Below are 17278 nucleotides of genomic sequence, written 5' to 3' on the forward strand. Positions count from 1 at the left end.
TGCACAGATTCACAGGTCTTATGGTAAAGAACTGTTGGCTCTGGATATTGAACCTCTATTTTTTAGATGGAGAGTTTGCCTTGTCTTCTGAAGGGATTTTACATGGAAAAGCTTTTAACCATATGTTTTCATATTTGACAGTTATTTAAATGGATTTTCCTAGATCTTAACACTGATGACCTATAGTCAGGATAGGTCATCACTCATCAGTATCTAATCGGTGGGGGTCCGACACCTGGGAACCCCGCTGATTAGCAGTTTGAGAACCGCTGCCTTCTCACCACTTCTCCTAGGCCAGTGATAACATGTTCATCGGTCACATGGCCTAGGCACAGTTGAGTGCCCTTCAAGTGAATGAGGCTGAGTGCGATAACAAGCACAGCCGCTATACAGTGCACAGCGCTGTGCTTGGTAAGCTGCGAGAAGGCCACGGCACTCACAGGACCGCCACCAATCAGATTGTGATGACTTATCTAACCACAGGATAGGTCATCAGATATTAAATACTTGAAAACACTTTTAAGTTAATTATGTCTCTGCTCAAGACATGTCTCATCATGGACAATGGGGGCATATCGCTAGGATATGCCCCTATTGTCTTATAGGTGCGGGTCCCACCACTGGGACCCACACCTACAGTATATGGAGAACGGAGCCCCGCAAGTGAAGGAGGGTGCACTGCGCATGTGCAGCCACGCTCCATTAATTTTCTATGGGGCCGGCGAAAATAGCACTGGCTCATCTATTTACGTCAACCCCATAGAAATGAATGGGAGCGGGGACCGTGCATGCGCGGTATGCTCCCATTCACTTCTATGGGGAGCCTGCTTGGTGGTGGCTGGACCGGAGTCCTCCAGCCACCACCTTGCGTGGCTCCGTTCTCAATATAGGTGCGGGTCCCACCACTGGGACCCGCACCTATAAGACAATCGGGGCATATCCTAGCAATATGCTTCCATTGTCTATGATGAGACAACCCCTTTAATGCTTTTATTTTTTCCACATAACTAAGATCCTTCTTATTGTTTATCAATTTAGATGCCTTTCTTTGCTCTTTTTCCATCTCCAGGGCATCACCAATGCTTTGTTGGGTGGTAGTACTACATCCCTGTCCCATGAGTTCCTTTAACAAATGACAGTATTCCACGGACCTTAAAAGCAGCTGATTGACATTTAGGCTGTTATTTAGTGTTGTCATGAACCAGCGGGTGTAAATCCACTGTGCCACATGTCTTACCTCCTCTAAGGGCATTGTCTAAGTAAACCCCTTGATCTTCACAATACCCCTGATAGTGGAGATAAGCTTTCCCGGAGGGAACACAGGTCGCTACCTCTTGAGGAGGATTGGCACATGAGGCAGCTGGTCCAGGCAGACCAGGAGGTACCTGAGCAAGGTACCAGAGGTACAGGCATTGTCAGCAGGCTGAGTCATAACCAGGAGCAACAGGGCAGGAACGAAGGATGAGGCAGAGGTGAAGTAAAACAGGCAATAGGTCAGGGCAGGCGGCACAGGTATAGGTCAAGCAATCCGGATCAGCAACAGGAGAGTCAAGGCAAGCAGGCAGGGATCAAATAGGTAGCAGAGTCCAGGAATACAAGTATGAGACAGGAATACAAGCAGATATCAGGAACCTTAGCAGGACACAAGGACCTTGACACTGAGGCATCTGGGAAGGGGGCTGAGCCACTTAAATATGTGCAGGAGGGCTAAGATTGGTTAGCGAGGTCACATGATCCCATAAAGCACAGGAAGTGACTTGCGCCGGCCTTTAAGGAAATGCTGCAGGAAACAAGCAGCAAGCATGCTGTGGCCAGGGATGTAAGGAAACACTGGCAGCAGATCACCCGTGAACATGGCGCCCGGGACCGCGGCGGTAAGCAGGGGAACAGCGGCGCACAGCAGCGGCTGTTACAAGTGTACGATCTACAAGGACACCCAAATCCTTCTCTACTAATGACCCTCCCAGTGATGCTTCTATTAGGACATATAATGCATGTAAATTACTTGTACCCAGATGTATAACTTTACAGTGCATTCATCCACTTTGAATCTTATTTGCCAAGGGGATGCTCAAAGACTCAGATTGTCCAGGTTGGCTTGTAATTTCTGAATTTCCTTCTTAGACTGCACAGTATTACATAGCTTGGTTTTACCTGCAAAAACAAAAGCAATGCTATTAATCACATTCTCTATATCATTATATGGAACAAATGAAGGCTCTTGTTCTTCTGCCGCCCTATGCCCATCCTAACAGATCTTGATGAGATCTTGAGTAACCTGCAAAGGTTTTCTATACACTTGAGTAGAGTGCTTTATCTTACTCTGCTGAGTTGAGACCTGTCCTCCTTGAAAAGTAGACAAATAGTATACTAGTTCCAAGGGAATCTGTCACAACCTCTCTGAGGGCAGTATAAGCTGGTAGCAGGTATGCTGATTCCAGGGTTCTGTTATATGTGTCCAAAATGTAGTTTCTGAGAAGATTACTTTTTATTAGCAGCAGTGCTGGCATCATGCTGTGAGTCCTCTTACTTATGAGCCCCGTCCACCCTTGGGATGGCCCTGCCCACCTGCCAATGATTGATCACAATAAAAAAAAGTCGCTTAGATACGTATCTGTACTCATCACGCTGGAGGTCCTCGATGTGTTGTTAAAATCACAGAATCCAGTAAATTGTTGTGTAAGATGACCGCGCTGCTGCTCACTCCTCTGAGCCTCCTCTTTTTTCTGTACAGAGCAAATATCTGGCATGGAAACGGACCATCAAGCGCCACAGATAGGTACCTCTCCTCTACCCAACCTTCCTGTAGGAATCAGGGAATCGCAACCATAGTGAAACACTGACTTCCTCCGTACATTAAAAATGTTTTTTTTATACTCACAAGCAGAAAGGTGCGCTCCTGAAAAAGCGCGTAAGCGAAACCCGGCTCGGGCGATACCTGTGATTGTGCACCGTTGTGATTTTATACATACGTTTTAATCAAGTTTCTGCTTGTGAGTATAATAAAACATTTTTAATGTACGGAGGAAGTCAGTGCTTCACTATGGTTGCAATTCCTCGATTACCTACAGGAACGTTGGGTATCTGGCATGGTCCGTCTCCATGCCAGATATTTGCTCTGTACCGAAAAAAGAGGAGGCTCAGAGGAGTGAGCAGCAGTGCGCTCTTCTTATACAACGATTTGCCAATGATTGATAGCTTTTTCCCTATGCACAGTCAGGGCTCATGCACAGGACCGTTGTTGTTTTGTGGTCCGAAAATTGCGGATCTGCAAAACACGGATACAGAACAGCTGTCCCATAATAGAACAGCCCTATCCTTGTCCGTAATGAGGACAATAATAGGACATGTTTTATTTTTTTGCGGAATGGACATGAAACCCATACTGAGGCATTTCTGTTTTTTTGAGGCCACATTGAAGTGAATGGTTCCACATACGGGCCGTAAAAAAACGGAACGGACACGGACAAAAATACATTTGTGTGCGTGAGCCCTAATAGGGAGAAAGCAATCCATACTCAGCAGGTGATCGAGGTTATACCAGTTCTCCCGCTGCCATCTCATCACGTAGGGTAACAGAAAGGTGGTGACGGATTCTCTTTAAATGACTCTACTTAGTGATGTAAAAAAGACAAATCAACCATGTATCCAACAGGTGGAGCAGTGGAATATGGAGATCCAAATAAACACTAGTGATTTAGAGAAGTTCAAGCAAGAACTGAAGGAATACAGACAAAAGGTGCAAGAACTGGAGATGGAATCCGAGGCTGAACTCAATAAGGTCAGTGGTTTACGTATATCTGCAGCATTTTTGTTGGAAGTAGATTCTTTTTCAAGAAAACTTTTTTTTCCTAATCCTGGACAACCCCTTTAAAGGGGTTGTGCATGGTCAGAAAAACATGACAAATTTTTCTCAAAACTGTCCTATACCTGTCTCATTGTCTGCCCCCACACTAGGGTTGCCAACCAGAATTTTTCGTTTTTCTGGACAACTTATCCCAAAATCACAGACAGCCAACATTTTTTACAGACAAATTGGAAAACTATAGCGAATGATAAAGATAATAGTAGCGTTGAGCTAATCGAAGTCAAACAAATTGACCGATCCAAATTTCAGGAAAATTTGATTTGCGCAAAGCCGAAGTTTCTCACGTTTCGTGGTAATGAATCAATTTTCTCTGAAATGGCTGTAAAAACATAGCATACCGGAGTGCCATTGCTCCCTATTTTGAATGAACTTGCCCAGAGAAAGAGATACCGACTGAGTGCACAGGTGAATGCCTGATGAGGACGGCATACTGAAACGAACCCGCAGGTTTTTATAACCCTGTTTTTGATATAAGTGTTTTACCTTTTTCATCAAATAAAGGACACTAATTTAATATATTCCTGTTTTTATATAATATATATGGATTACATGGATAGTGGAAATCCAAATAATCAGGATACAGATAAGGCCTCTTTCACACTTGCGTTGTCCGGATCCGGCGTGTACTCCACTTGCCGGAATTACACGCCGGATCCGGAAAAACGCAAGTGTACTGAAAGCATTTGAAGACGGAACCGTCTTCCAAATGCTTTCAGTGTTACTAAGGCAGCCAGGACGCTATTAAAGTCCTGGTTGCCATAGTAGGAGCGGGGATCGGGGGAGCGGTATACTTACAGTCCGTGCGGCTCCCGGGGCGCTCCAGAATGACGTCAGAGCGCCCCATGCGCATGGATGACGTGATCCATGAGATCACATGATCCATGCGCTTGGGGCGCCCTGACGTCACTCTGGAGCGCCCGGGGAGCCGCACGGACGGTAAGTATGCTGCTCTCCCGCTCCCCGCTACACTTTACCATGGCTGCCAGGACTTTAGCGTCCCGGCAGCCATGGTAACCACTCTGAAAAAGCTAAATGTCGGGTCCGGTAATGCGCCGAAACGACGTTTAGCTTAAGGCCGGATCCGGATCAATGCCTTTCAATGGGCATTAATTCCGGATCCGGCCTTGCGGCAAGTGTTCCGGATTTTTGGCCGGAGCAAAAAGCGCAGCATGCTGCGGTATTTTCTCCGGCCAAAAAACGTTCCGTTCCGGAACTGAAGACATCCTGATGCATCCTGAACGGATTTCTCTCCATTCAGAATGCATTAGGATAATCCTGATCAGGATTCTTCCGGCATAGAGCCCCGACGACGGAACTCTATGCCGGAAGACAAGAACGCAGGTGTGAAAGAGCCCTTAGCCACTAATAATCTGCTATCAAGAGACTGACTTTATAGAATCTATTACACTGTAGTATTGTATTATATTACACTCTTATATTAGTTATACTATTATTTTCACTTTTATAGATTGTTTGCATCGTATGATGAAATGCATCAGTGCTACTATATTTTTGCTCCCCCCCTTATTCATATCAACTGAGACATTATTATCTGTCATTCCATTAAACCATGTCATAATACACATAATTATATCAAATTGTAGGTGTTCTAGCTGTCACGCCCCAGTCTTTGCTCCATTTTTAGTACAGTATAATACCTCAATTTTAAGCTGTTTCTATTATGTCTGTAAACGTCTTGTAAAATTATGCCTATAAAGTTCAGTGGAATCTTACTTTACTGAATCTGAGTGAAAAATATGGCACATTCCATCAGATACGCAATTCCGAAGCTATTCTACCCTTCAACAGCTATGTAGTGTCATATAGAAGCACCATATTGCAGCACACAGAATGCCTATGGTTTTATAGAACACAGCCGCAGGAACTCATACATGCTCTGCGAACTTGGCTCTGCAAGCGCATGAGACCTAACAACACCCCCATTTTCTTCTATTGCTCTGACTATAACCTGAATAATACATTGACATTATTGTATTGACAGAAAAATATAGCAGTTGCCATGTTGGAGAATATTGATGCCCAAAATTCAATGCAGCTAACAGAAGTTCAAGAAAATATTAATAACATAGAAACGCTACTTCAGAAAACACGTCGAGATGTTGGCCACCAGGTCTCCGAATTTACTCTTCTATTGAGCTTAAAGAACAGACTAGAGGCTGAGATTGCAACCTATCGTAGTCTCCTGGATGGAGCAACGAGGTGAGAAATGGTCATTTTATATCCTTCCTGAATAAGGACAGGCTATATATTGACAACTCCTGTTGACCACAAATTCTACGTCTTTCAAAGATTCAGGATGTTTCTTTGTTCTGCTTGGACCCTATTGTAGTACCAGTGAACTCCTCTATAGCACATAGACCAAACGGACACCATGACTTTCTTGAGGCCCAGTGTTAATCATAATGTAGTGGTTCTACAGTACAGTTGTGTAGTCTTTTTACTTCCCTTCATTTCTTTTGAGTTTGGATTCCAACAAAAATTATGGATAATTCAGGGGCAAATTATGCAGACTGTGCAGGTGTCCCACCGTGCTAACAAAAGTGCGTTTCCTACTGTCTATTAGACTGTATTCATGGGCTATTTTAGTCATTCTGTAGGTTCACAACTGATGGTTTGTGATATCAAGGAGAAACTGGCACACTTATGGAGGATCTACTTCAAAGTAAAGAAAACTGTCCTCTGTGATGAGCACTTCAGTTTGACAAATTAGCTGTAGGACATCAGGAAACTTACATAGTTGTTCTTGTAATGTCCAGATCTGAGTTATTAGATTATATAAAAGTACTGTGAAAATAAGAATTGCTGTATAATATTATTGATTATTTCCTTCGACCAAAGAAAAGCACAAGCTTGGGTTGTAGCACTCCTTATCTAAGACAGTGACGTAGACAAAAGTAGAATGTTGCTTCACTGTTACTGGTATAGTGAGAGTGCATTTAGGGTTATAAACAGTTAATCCCTATAGAGATCAGTGACGGGATTAAAAACTTTATTAGGATTAAAGTGGCAGTCATAAAATTCGAGGAAAGCTACAGGATAATCAAGTGACTAAACTTGTCACTCAACAATATTTCATAAACCTAATGGAATAGACAAGGGCACATTTATATTAATTGGTTAATGCAAGTAAAAAAAAAATACATAAAAGTTACAAATGATAGTCTACAATTTTCATACAGATTTATTTAATACAAAGGCCAGGAAATGGCACAAATTTTGGTGCACATCTACCCCTACTCATAGGCAGCATAGATCAAATCTATTAAGAGACATGTGCCATTTAATACATTTGACGCACTTAATTTTTTCCAGACTAGCGTTTGAAGCACCGGTTTTAATACAAGTAGGCCATAGTCTACATAATTTGTTAGTAAAAGCCCATGTTGATAGCTATAATGTACTATAGATTGGGGTTATAGAGGAATAAGGGTATGTTAGGGTCTAGAGGAAGGGTATTATGTCCAGATCAACTGTCCTCAATATGTATGTAACACTCCTTTGTCTTCAGTGGTGCCCTCTAACAAGCGAATGGGGCTCAATGACCCACTATCAGGAATAAACCACTGTTAACCTTTTTAAGTACTCTGTTCATCAGATTAATTGCCAAAAGGTTGTAGCGAGTGATATTTTAATTTCAATTATCATCCAAGATTGGACAGGTGAGGTCAGGGGCTTAGCTATGGGGTGCAGAGGTAGCAATCGCCTAAAGACCCCTCTGCCTCATAAGAAGACACCAGTATAGAAAGCACAGGTGGAGGACCTTGTCCAGATGTTGCACTGGGGCCCAGAATTAAACCTCTGGGTGAGGCCTCAGTGCAGGGATGTAGCAAGGAGAAGGTGGGACATGTTTGGGCTTTGTGGTACTTTATGTCTATTGCAAGGACAGACATGTTTGAACCAATACCTTTCCATTAGCTTTTCCAATCAAAATAAAAACAGAATCCTGATGGACCAATAATAAGTTATTGAGATCTGTCAGAAACTGATAAAGTAGCAGTCTATTTCTGGAAAGCTCATTCAAAAGTACCCACTGAGGGAATTCAGAGTTAGTAGTAGGGTCATAGAAACATAGAAACATAGAATGTGTCGGCAGATAAGAACCATTTGGCCCATCTAGTCTGCCCAATATACTGAATACTATGGATAGCCCCTGGCCCTATCTTATATGAAGGATGCCCTTATGCCTATCCCATGATGGCCTTATGCCTATTCCATTCATCTATTAGACCGGAGCAAATGTAAAAGGCATCTCTTACTCTAGAGGACCAAGCACGTCTGTCCATTTCATGGATAGTCCATTTATTTGAATGAGTTCTTCTTGTGGTGGTGCTGCAGTGGAGTTAAATACTTTCTGCATAGTTCCCCACAGATTACAGATGATTTCTGGGGTCTCAACAGTGAGACACCCTATGGTCTGTGTCACGAGACGCCGGGGCGCTCACTCTCCTCAGCGCCGCCGGCGTCCCGTGTCTATGCAGGAGCGAGGACACGCATAGCGTCCTCGTCTCCTTGGTGATAAGGGGCGAGACGGATTGGCCGTGCATGTCTCTTCCGCATGGCTGGCGTCCCCAGTTCCCCCAGCAACCAGGCGGGATATGAGCACCGAGCTGGGCACTCGGTGCTCAGCTATACTTCCTGCTGCGGGTCATGTGACGCTGGCCACGTCACATGACCCCATCTAGTCAGTATTTAACGGGCAGCCTGCTGGCCACAGGTTGCCTGTTAATTTTAGGTTCCTGGCGATTTGTTTGACTCTTGAATACTTACCTGATCCTGTTCCCTGACGATCCTTTGCCTGCTCCTCCTGTACTTTGCATCCCTCCTGGTATTTTGACCTCGGCTCCCACCTGACTACTCTTTGTTGACTCCTGTGGTACTTCTCGACTCTCCTGGTATTTGACCCCGGCTTTTCCTGACCATTCTTTGCTTAACCCTCTGTACTGCGTTGCCCTCTTGGTTCTGACCCGGTCCGTTCACATTCCGTATTTTGTCTTGTCTGTCTTCCCTGCACATATTCTAAGCTAGGGACTGCCGTCCAGTTGTCCTCTGTCATCAGGACTCGTGAGGCAAGTAGGCAGGGCTAGGGGTGAGGGTGGAGCGCAGTGGTCACTATCCTTCCCCCTGTGTGTGTGTGTGGACGTGACCGTTACAGTCTGCTTATGGTTGAGGGACCCGCTAAAAAATTGAATATTCACCACCCTAGAAAAAGTCATGGTGCCAGAGTGATTAGAGGCTAAATCTGCCTATTTAACATTTGATGAATGTTGTCCGAACCCACCAATTATGGTGTATGGCAGGATCTGAATCTTCCCCAATAGCAGATATTGGAAGAAAACAAGGATCAGGCATGTTGGATTTGAACATGTACGATCTTTTCAAGGGAGGTAAGCCACCACCAGAGGTGTATGCCCAAGGGGTCGAGGAGAATAGCGGTCGCCCAAACATACATTGGTCAGCAGCTATCTGTGTATGACAGACCTTACCAGCCCCAGCCTGTAATTTCCAGGTGGTTTACATATACTTTCTCTTTAAAATTTTGTGCTACATAAAATCCCAGAGTTTTGATGTTGACAACAGTAAATTCTAAAGGGCAAACAAGAATTAGAAGTAATTACCCTAAAAGTGGATTAGATGATCAAGTACTAGCTAGGTCATCTCTGTCTTTCATGTCTCAAAGCTTATGTTAATGGCTGTGAAATTAGTCCTGTAAGGACATCTGGATTAGTGCGCCTTAATGGACAAGGACTCAGAATATCACCCCTGCCCCTTCAGAGCCATGATGTCATTTACAATGTAAGACAGGGATTAGGGGCAGGTGTGAATATCACTGTTCTGACTGCTCCTATGTCTCCAGTCATTATAAACATTGATTCTTTTATTTTTCAGCTCAATAACCAAATGAAGATGCCCTGAAAGGTTAATGGAAGAAACACAAAACCCACTGAGCGTATGTCAATAAAGCTATACAGCAGTGCCCGGGTCTTGTCGTTAGTGCTTTGTAATTGCTTTACAAAGCTGCATGAACACTGTAACAGCAAACAAGAAAAACTTGGCATGGAGCACACCATCCTACGTGCAGTCAAACCTTTGCCAGCCACAGATGTAGCAGTGCTGAGGGGGAAGAACATAAGGTAGAGATTCTGTCTTTAGGTTAAATCCCTGTACCGTATAATCAGGCTACAAGACATGATGTAGTTTATACTACAGATGAGCAAATTTCTCAAAAATTAAATTCGGTCGGTTCGCAGAATTTTCCAAATAGATTAAATTTGATCCGAATTAATTCATTGTGAATCACATTAAAAAACAGCTATTTCCTGGCTGCAGAGATCCTGTATAGTGGTGTAGAACACTGTGCCTTGCAGAAACACGCATAGGGAGTCTGCTGTAGTAGTGAAACAATACTGTCAGTATGACACGCAGATGACAGCATCGCTCTTAGAATCAGTGCACACTTCACTTATAACTGACCAAATAACTTGAGTGTTAATTTAGCCGTACAGGTCAATGTTAGCACCAGGTATAAAGAACCATGCAGTGGCCCAAGATCCTACTATAGCGTGAAAGAACGCACTCCTTTTACACCATCGTCAGCTGATTCCACATAGATTTCTACAAAAGCTGTTCTATTAAACCCTTATACAAGTAGAGCCACCCTGACAGAGTGGAGAATGTGTCAGCGGTAAGTTTGTGTTGACTAGGGATAAGCGAATCAACTTCGGATGAAACATCTGAAGTCGATTCGCATAATACTTTGTTTGAATACTGTATGAGCGCTCATCCCTAGTGTTGACGTCACTGAATATTTTGCCCTTCCCCTAGTCCGTCAGAACAATAACCCCCAAAAGACATATCCTGTCTGTTGAACATCGGCCTTCACTCAGCCAGCATTTGGTCAGTAATTAATCAGTATTTCTAAAGCCAAAAAGAAAACAGGAGTGGATCCAAAACAGAGATGACACGTGAATGGAATATTTGCATATTTTCTGTGTTTTGTACCTACTCCTGCTTTGCCTGCCAAATCATAAGCCAATTCTGATGCAAAATAGGTACCATGTCATACAGACCTTATAGCTGTTACATAGACAGGATCCGTTGTGTGTCTCATTTTTACTTCCTTCTGACAGATCAGAAGAAGGGTCAAATAAATGATTATGTCAACCAGGCCAAAAAGGCAAAATAGTGGCCCAGTCATGGAGTGGGGAGGGTGGGAACAGCATGAGAAGTCCACAGAGTGGCCCAAAGACAGCGTGTTGAGGTGGCAGCAGCATGAGGAGACCACAGAGTTACCCAGTGATAGAGTATTGAGGTGGCAGCAGCATGATAAGACCACAGAGTGGCACAGTGACATAGTGGTGAGGTGGCATCAGCATGACGAGACCACCGAGTGGCCCAGTGACATAGTGGTGAGCTGGCAGCAGCATGACAAGACCACAGAGTGGCCCAGTGACAGAGTACTGAGGTGGCAGCAGCATAAGGAGACCACAGAGTGGCCCATTGACAGAGTGATGAGGTGGCAACAGCATGAGGAGACCACAGAGTGGCCCAGTGACAGAGTGGTGAGGTGGCAGCAGCATGAGGAGACCACATAGTGGTGAGGTGGCAGCAGCATGAGGAGACCACAGTGGCCCAGTGACATAGTAGTGAGGTGGCAGAAGAATGAGGAGACCACAGAGTGGTGATGTGGCAGCAGCATGAGGAGACCCCCCCCCCCCCAGCAGCTATGGCAGTGGAACGTGAGCATCACAGGTCTGGCTGGCTGCTGATTGGCTGCATGCATGGCATTGTGGGTGATCCCTCATTCCCAGCGTTCTTTGCTCCATGTCCTAACACGTGCAGCAGCCATTTTAGGAAGAAATTCGATTTGATACCACGAAGCATGAGGAAATTCAGCTTCAGTGCAAATCGCATTTTTCCTGAAAGTCGGATCAAATTCCACTTCGTCAACTTCGATTCTCATCTCTAATTTATACTTTTGCTTGGAATGTTTCTTCTTATAGTAAATCTAGGGATTCTGTTTCACCTTGTGGAGATTACCAGTTGCTGTAGGAAGTTTTATGGGCCAAGCAATGATCCCTGGGAAAAAAGTTATTTAAATTAACTCTTATCCAGGAGGAAGAAAGCTGTCTCTTCAGTACTACTTATTGAAGGTAGCGCTACCCTAAATAAGTGTTGTTTCTTTTCTTGTGTGCTGTAGGAGACACTGGGGAGGACAAACTGATGAGGATTTAAATGTTAATTGTGGCATCCCACTGGCCTTAAAGGGGTTTCTAACAGTTTTTAAAATTCTCAAGGAGGAGATGACCTTATAAGAGAAAAGAAAAAGCTTAATTTACATACTAAAAGACCCCCTGTTTCAGCGTTTAGGTTTCCAGGGCTTTTAGTCCCTACTGCAGTGCAAGGGATGTCACATTCATCTGTGGGGAGAGAAGAATAAGCTGCTGCCAGGCACCACACTCTGCCATTGCCCCATTGCCCTTTACCAAGACATCTCCACTTGGGGACATTATGGAAGCTCTCATATATATTAGATTATCCATCAACTGATACCTATCTTTGGTCTGCATAGGAGTGGCCTACACTACAAAGATACATAATCACCCAATGCACAAACCTTAAATGCAATGTTATCTGCCAGCAGCATGTTACAGGGTGGGATGAGCTGAGCAAATTAGTTATGGGAAAAATAAAAATTTGTATAATCTGTATTTCATTTATTTAAATTCCTGCTCATTTTGGGCTGTGAAGTTAAGGAGGTGGCAATGCACGGGCACCGTCTGTGAGGCAGGCGCATGGGGATCGCAGACCCATTCACTTGAATGGGTCTGCGATCCTTCCGTTCCGCAAAAAGATAGAGCAAGTTCTATCCTTTTGTGGTGCGGAAGCACGGAACGGAACCCCTGAAAGCACTCCGTAGTTAAAATGAATGGGTCTGCATCCGTGATGCAGAATGGCCACGGAACAGTGCCCGTGTATTGCTGATCTGCAAATCGGCAACGGGCATCACATGTTTGTGTGAACGAGCCCTTAGGGTTTTGTTTTAAAGGGCTAGTGTACCTGGTCTGAGATGCCTATTTAGAAAGGATGTGATCTGGTGATCTAGATATTGCACATAGACTAAAGGAAACATACTAAAAACTCCACGTGTGTGAGCTACAGAATATAAGGACACAGCCAGTTAATGGCATTGTACTTACTGTAATTATTACATCTTTCAACACCAGGACTCAAGTGCTCTTGACTCAAGAATTAGGAACATTCTGTGTTTAACTGAAAAACAACTTACGATCTGAGCAAATCACATCAAGTTGTAAGGACACACCCGTTGCTTCAAGGATCAGTGCCAAGATAAATCTACAGCTACACAACCTGCTTTCCTGTTATTGACCATTGATATTATGAATGGTAGGATGAACACTTGACTTTACCCTCAATGCTTTACTAAATTAACCATTTGCAGCTAAGCTTTCATTCTTGCAAAGGGGTCAGCAAAACAGTATGCCACATGAATAGGTTATTGGTTAATTACTCAGGGCCTCCCCCATAGGCCTCACATTCTCTCCACCCCCCAAGACTTTCCCAATAAGCACGCACACACTCTGCTTGGATTAAATCGGCCACAGCAGCCGTTCTTTATTAATAAAATAAATACATACATAAATAACAATAACATTAACCCCTGACGAGGGAGATCGTAGAAGCCCAAAATTTTACCATCCATAAGAAGCCAACATGGCAATTTCATCTTGCCTCCAGCCGTAAAACACCAGCTCGGAGACACCAACTGATGGACGCCTCTCTGAACCAACCAAGTGCCTCAAACTATGAGAGTCCAGCCCCACCATTGAGGCCCTCCCATTTCCAATACCGTCATATACCACCAGCTTCCAGGAACTCCCACCGCCAACGATGCACAGCTTGAACCCTAACTCCTCCCTCAAGCCTGCGCGTTCCTCCACAACCGTAACGCCCGTTCAATCCCACCCTGCAAACCCAGGGCCCACAAATCAATGCTCACAGCATTTAAATGAACCCCATCCACTCTCCAGAATCCTCCACTCCCCGTCTCCAAATTAGTATGCCTGACCGCCACCGACCCATTACGTGCCATAAACCTCCCAATCGCCCTATTCACCTTCACTCTGGCCTTATTCAGACGTTCCACCGAGCATGCTTCCCTCCAAGTCTTACGGGCCACTATATCCAACCATACCGTTACCAGACCCGGAAACATGGAACACAATCTCAAAAGGTCGAAGTTTATATCTTTTATCAACTCCCTGCAAGGCCTGACTCCCAAATCATTACCCCCGACATGCAACACTAATATGTCGGGGGCCCGATCCAACCGTGCAAAACGGTGCACTTCCCTCAACACGCTCCCCCATAACATACCCCTACACTCAAGCCACCGTATCACCGCGTCACCCCTACTGAAACCCAGCTGCCACCCTTGTGGTCGCACGTCCGCCCGAAGCGCCCCCCAAAAAACAAAAGAGTGGCCAAGAATCCACACCAAAACCGCACCTGTAACACAAACAAAAACAAATTAATAACAGCTCCGCCAATCAACACCCACCCAAACGAACATATGATTTAAAACGCGAATCGCGATTCCCACCTCCCTATCCTCTTAATCACCTCCTCACTCAACCCCCAACCTGGCCGCCTCTGTTGCCACCCCAATCCGGAAGCAATGACCCGTAAAATCCCTAGAGTCCATCCCTAATGCACCCAAACAAACTGAAATTGCGACAAGAACAACTTGTTTTCGTGCCGTAGCAGAGGACCCACCTCCCCAAAACTCACCCCCGACCTGTATTCTCTTAAGCACCGTACCGGACATAACAAACACTCGGGCACTTCAAACATTGTCACGCTACAACCGCTGCCCTCCCTATCTGTCTTAGATACACGTATCCGCACCACCACCCTGTCACCATAAAAGGCCACATTTTCCCCACGCAAAACTCCCGCACTACGTACACTGGAACACACTAGTTCGCCCAAGCGGAAAGCCCCGAAAAACACTAACGAAAAGGCCAACCTAAACAACCGCACTTCACTCACTGATCTGCAAAGCGAGCACACCTGCACACCTATCTGCAACAACAAAGCAAATGAAACCGGCCTCCTACGATCAGCCACTTGCTTACCCCTTCTACATCCTTTCAATACCTGTCTTACCAAGAAGGTTTTCGTAACATCTGGGAGGCCCCTCAATTTAAAACTGAACGCCAAACCCGCCATAACCCGATTCACCTGCGCTACTGACCATCCTTTTTCTGCCACATTCCCCAAGAACAATACTAACGGAATCTCACCGTCATCAATGCTCACTCCGAACTCAGCGCACCACAGCTCCCAATCCCTCCATGCCTTACCGTAGGCCACCCAAGTGCCAGCGCTCAGACTCCCTCAACAACCCCGCTACTGTACCTCCAAGAACTCCCAAAGAAACTCCGGACACACCAGCCCAACTGCCTCCGCTTCTGGGGCCAGCTGCCGAAAACGCTCCCACTGCAAACGAGAAAGAGAGTCAGCCACCCCATTATCAACCCCCGGCACATGTACAGCCACAATTTAAGCGTTAAGCGCTAAACAATATAACACTAAGTGCTGTAATAACCTAACTACTGGAGGAGACGAAGCAGTCAAACCGTTGATCGCCTGCACCACCCCCAGGTTATCGCAATGAAAACGAACTTTTGTATTTCTGAACCTATCCCCCCAGAGCACCACCACAAGCACTATCGGAAACAACTCGAGCAACGCCACGTTCCCATCCTAACCCCTAACAATACACTACAATCCCCCCCCCCCCCCCCGCAGCGTCCAAATACAAATCAAAATCGAAACTGTCCACCGCATCACCCATAACTAATGCCCTACCATTAAAATCCCTCAAAAACTCCTCCCAAACTGCTAAATCTCCCTTCAACTCGCGACCCAACCGAATAAAATGATGCGGGGCCACCCCGACACATCCCAGGACACCGAGCACCCCATTGGCAGACATCTATCCACAAAATACCCGCCATCCCAGAAACAACCTAGCAAATTCAAACTGGGTTAATGGGCAACAACCGGAACGCCGCCTCAATGTCCGTTTTTGCAAATAAGGCCCCCGGACCTAATTTTCGTATCCAACCGACAGCCGCATCAAAGGAGGTGTAGACCACCGAACAGAGCTCAGGATCAATACCCTCATTGACCGACGCCCCCTTTGGAAAGGATAAGTGATGAATGAACCGAAACTTGTTCGGCTCCTTCTTGGGCACCACCCCCAAAGGGCAATCCCGCAAATTTACTAACGGTAACTCTGCAAAAGGCCCATCCATTCTACCCAACGCCACCTCCTTAGCCAGCTTCTCGGATACCACCTCTATATGCTCCAAAGCCGAACGCAGATTCTTCCTAACCACCAACACCTGCTCCCAATGCCGAGACGGAATACTAAACCCCTCCGTGAAACCCTTCCTCAAAAATTCCGCCACTCCCCTGTCCGGGTATCTATCTAGATATCGCGACATCCCGTCCACCCGCACGGGCGTCTGACCCCTTCGCACCAGCCTCACCCCCCCCCTCTGCTTTGCTCCCTGGAAACAACGGCTAGCCCCGTGACCTCCCCCGCAAGACAAACACTCGTGCTTGAATTTACATTTTGGCCCAAACTTGCAACTCCCTTCATTACAGAGAAAGCACAAGCCCTTAGCCGCTGCCTTTGCAAACCCTGATTGACCAGCCCCCCCCCCCCCCCCCGTGCTCCCCCTGAAAGGGCTGACCCGACCTTACTGGCGCCATCACCCTCATCCATAACCCTATGTCTTTATGGTCCCATCGCATGCTACGGCGGACCGCCTTCCTCGTACTAAACTGCTCGTCATACCTCAACCACCCAGTACCCCCATATACCCTATAAGCCTCCCCTATAGCGTCAAAATAGCAAAAAAGCGCCGAACAACTGTCCGGAGCTCTTTCTCCAATAACAGTTGCTAATATGGCGAACGCCTGAAGCCAATTCGCAAAAGTGTGCGATATCAGTCGATACCGCCGTTTCTCCTCCTCTTCCTTCTTTCCCCCATCCCTTTTACCTAAGTCAAGATTAAAACGCTCCAAAGGGAGAAGTGAAAAAATATCTACATATTCCCCCTGCCATATCCTGTCCCTAACCTGCTGCTTCAAGTGCGCTCCCAGGGGGCCCTCAAAACACACGTACACCTCCCCCTCGCCGCATTATCCATCCTGGGCCTGTCGTCTTCGCCGCCCGCCTGCATCTGCACCGACACCAAACCCAACACCGTGACGCCCGAACTACCTGTCCCGCCACTAACTCCAGGCCCAACCCCCCATGCTTGCAGGGGTGCTGCACCCGACACACCTCCCCCA

The 17278-nt window shown here is 45.8% G+C and overlaps 1 protein-coding gene across 1 annotated transcript in view; it reads left to right on the forward strand.

Annotated features, from left to right (window-relative positions):
* The window catches only part of LOC121006124 (keratin, type I cytoskeletal 19-like), a 44707-nt gene extending 34838 nt beyond the window's left edge, over positions 1–9869 (forward strand). The window contains exons 5-7 of the mRNA XM_040439065.1: positions 3656–3781; positions 5871–6088; positions 9776–9869. Coding sequence (XP_040294999.1) covers positions 3656–3781; positions 5871–6088; positions 9776–9791 — 360 coding nt within the window. The 3' untranslated portion in view covers positions 9792–9869. The remainder of the gene's footprint in view (positions 1–3655; positions 3782–5870; positions 6089–9775) is intronic.
* Positions 9870–17278: the final 7409 nt, after the last annotated feature.

The sequence above is a fragment of the Bufo bufo genome, chromosome 6 (assembly GCF_905171765.1).
Source record: "Bufo bufo chromosome 6, aBufBuf1.1, whole genome shotgun sequence".
Classification (NCBI taxonomy): Eukaryota; Metazoa; Chordata; class Amphibia; order Anura; family Bufonidae; genus Bufo; species Bufo bufo.